This window comes from Limulus polyphemus, unplaced genomic scaffold (assembly GCF_000517525.1).
Source record: "Limulus polyphemus unplaced genomic scaffold, Limulus_polyphemus-2.1.2 Scaffold1460, whole genome shotgun sequence".
NCBI classification, from domain to species: domain Eukaryota; kingdom Metazoa; phylum Arthropoda; class Merostomata; order Xiphosura; family Limulidae; genus Limulus; species Limulus polyphemus.
The window spans coordinates 259,297-262,608 of NW_013667070.1; the positions used below are offsets into that span (position 1 = coordinate 259,297).

General features: G+C 33.8%; 1 protein-coding gene across 1 annotated transcript in view; it reads right to left on the reverse strand.

Annotated features, from left to right (window-relative positions):
* Positions 1-742: 742 nt before the first annotated feature.
* The window catches only part of LOC106463685 (protein eva-1 homolog C-like), a 24,007-nt gene continuing 21,437 nt past the window's right edge, over positions 743-3,312 (reverse strand). The window contains exon 8 of the mRNA XM_022391260.1: positions 743-2,930. Within this exon, the coding sequence (XP_022246968.1) occupies positions 2,608-2,930 (323 nt within the window). The 3' untranslated portion in view covers positions 743-2,607. The remainder of the gene's footprint in view (positions 2,931-3,312) is intronic.

Below are 3,312 nucleotides of genomic sequence, written 5' to 3' on the forward strand. Positions count from 1 at the left end.
ACACAAGCTCAACATGACCAATTCTGACACCATAAAAAGCGTGAAAAACGCAGAATAATCGAAAACTGTCTATATAACTGCTTGGGACATGCAAGTGCTCGGGTTTTGTATTTTTGTGTTCAATTTATTTTTGAACCTGCGCGTTTTCCTACCATGATGAATAATTAAGTTCTCGGTAGTAACAACTCTAAAAGCACTAGATCCACAAAAACGCATATTGTTCGCAGCTATTAAAACAACAGAATGTAATTACATAACAATGGTCCTTCGATTAAGCCTAATGAAAGAAAATAGTTAAATGCGATACCAATAGAATTGAATTACGGAAAAATGATCCTTCGATTAAGCCTAATGAAAGAAAATGGTTAAATGCGTTATCAATAGAATGTAATTACGTAACAATGGTTGTACGATTAAGCCTAATGAAAGAAAATGGTTAAATGCGTTATCAATAGAATGTAATTACGTAACAATGGTTGTACGATTAAGCCTAATGAAAGAAAATGGTTAAATGCGATACCAATAGAATGTAATTACGTAACAATGGTTGTACGATTAAGTCCAATGAAAGAGAATAGTTAAATGCGATACCAACTAAATGTAATTACGTAACAATGGTTGTACGATTAAGCCTAATGAAAGAAAATAGTTAAATGTGATTTGTATAATACGAACATAGTGTTACATTATATCCTTAAGAAAAGAATAACAAAAATACAATCAGGCAGAAACATTTGACGAGTTTTTTAACTGTACCAATAACTTTAATATTTTCTTTACAAATCCATGAAGAAACACCAGTATCTCAAACGGTAAGAAAAGATATAACTGTTACACCTAGAATACTCTACATTCTCTACAGTTTACTGGATTAGAAAGTTTCCATAAATATGTTTACAGCAACAATCATATCTTGTATCAGGCAATACCGAAGAGATAAGTTAGGAAATGACATTAACTCGAAATTGGAATATGGTTTTAAAAATTACTTCTAAGATTAATAAACTTTCTAAAAAATAACCCTTTGTTTTTATCTCTTACCTTAAAACTTGAAATGATACGATCTTGATGTTAAAATAATAATAATAACGAAAATAGAACATGCGAATAAACTCACCCGATTACTGTAAAACTGGAGATCAGGGTTTCTTGTTCACACATTTACGCGTGTTATATTTAAGTATTTATTTATAAATATACATAAACCACAAAAACATAACTAAGCAATCTTGAACGAAAATTCTTAAAATGGAGGGTTATGTGTCAGTCATATATTATTACAGTCACTTAAGCCTTTCTTTTAAAAAACTTTACTTAAAATTTATTCAAATGAGGGGCTGGAGGTTGCTAATTTAATGGTTATATTACACCTTCTAATCTTATAAAAAAGACAAAATAAATACTATAATAGGATTTTTTTTAAGGATAAAGGCTGAGCTAAAGATTACATAAATTCACAAAGATTTCAAAACATTCAGAATGAACAAAATCTATAGCACAGTCTAAACTAAAAATGTTGACTGATTGTTAACTCAGTTCATCTATGTTGACTGATTGTTAACTCTAACACGGTTTCTGCCCTTTTTTACGGGTATCGGATTGTTGATGTAATTTTCAAATGAATTAACTATTATAAAAGTTCAAAGTTAAATTATTCAAAGTATTTAATATTTTGTTTTTTAATATAAAAGACACATAAAAAGTATGTGTATACAAAGAATACAGACTTGAAAATCAGTTCGTGAACCTATATTTGTAGTAAAAAACATATAAATATACCTATAATTAATAACGAATCATCTTTTTACTTCTCAGTTCAACAACAAAGCTGAAAGTTTCCTGATAACGAATAACTTGCTTATCTTTTGGCTATTAACAAACAATTATTGTATTAAAAAAGGGAGTGCAATAAAATAATAAATTATTTACTCAGATTCAAGTTCATATAACAGGCAGAAAATATAAGGTTTGTGATCAATGGACAGTATTTACACAGTAAGACATAACTACTTTACTATGATTATATATATATATTTTTAACCCAGAGGTCGCCACCAGTCGCTCCACTAAGCCTAACTTCGCCTGCGTAGTCACGTTATCTGACGATATTGGAAGTGATTATTGATTTTGTACACCTTTGAAAAAAAAAAAAAAATGGTACTTTCTCTTACCCTGTATTGCACATATACAACACATAAAACACCTACAACCTCACATTTTCCACACCCGAGTGGAATTTGGCTTTACGAAACACCTGTATAGGAGACAAGATTATCGTTTATACTGATATGTTAAATAATTATTGAAAGCTGTCGTAAGTTAATAGTGTAACACGTAAAGATCATTTTTACTGGGTCTCTTTTTCCGAACACGCTGATCACAGTATACACTTTACATTACAAGTTCATCTTCTTCCCTGACGGATTCCCAGCATTCAATGTTATGAAGACAGATGCACTTTTCTCACTCGTAATCAGAGATCTGACTTTCATAGTGAGTAAATGAGCAAACTGCTCTTTTAGGTTAGGACAAACCTAGGGGTACTATGAGGGGGGGGGGGACAACAATATGAAATTTTTGGAAAATGAGTCGTTTGTTCACAGATCTCTAACTATAATAGTCATAGCTGGTCATGTTCCGAGACACGGGGGCACGGGGGTGGGTGTCACTGTCTTGTCGTCTCATGGTAGACCTGCTGGTAAACCTGACCACTTCTATATTGTTATCTGGTCTGTCGCTTGTGTCAAAATGGTCGAGGTCTGAGCTGTCTTCGACGAATGCACTTGGCAGAGGTTCCGAAATGTTTAAATCTGCTCTTTTTCTCTCTCGCTTCTTTTGAATATAAAGTCGAAACGCCAGAACTGAAAGAAACACCAGAAGTCCAGCGCCCAGGCTCAAGGTCAAATAAAGGATACACTTCTCTTTGTTTTCTGAAAAAAAAAACACAACAACAACAACATAAACATAATTTTCTCAAACCCAAGTACGAAACATAAATTTCCTCGCTTTCTGATAATTATAAAATATTCTTTAAAATGGGCCGGACGTGGCCTACTGGCTAGCGTGCCGGACTGTGAATCCGAGGGCCCATGGTTCGCACTTTGGGGCCATGGATGCGTTATAAAAATGGCAGTCAAATTTCAATACACTTATAGTATCCCAAGAGTTGGCGGTAGTTGCTGTTGACTAGCTGCCTTCCCTTTAGTCTATCAGTTAAAAGTTAGGCCCGCATGGCCAGGAGATTAGGCGCTTGACTCGCAATCTGAGGGTCGCGGGTTCGAATCCCCGTTCACCAACACTGATCGCCTTTCA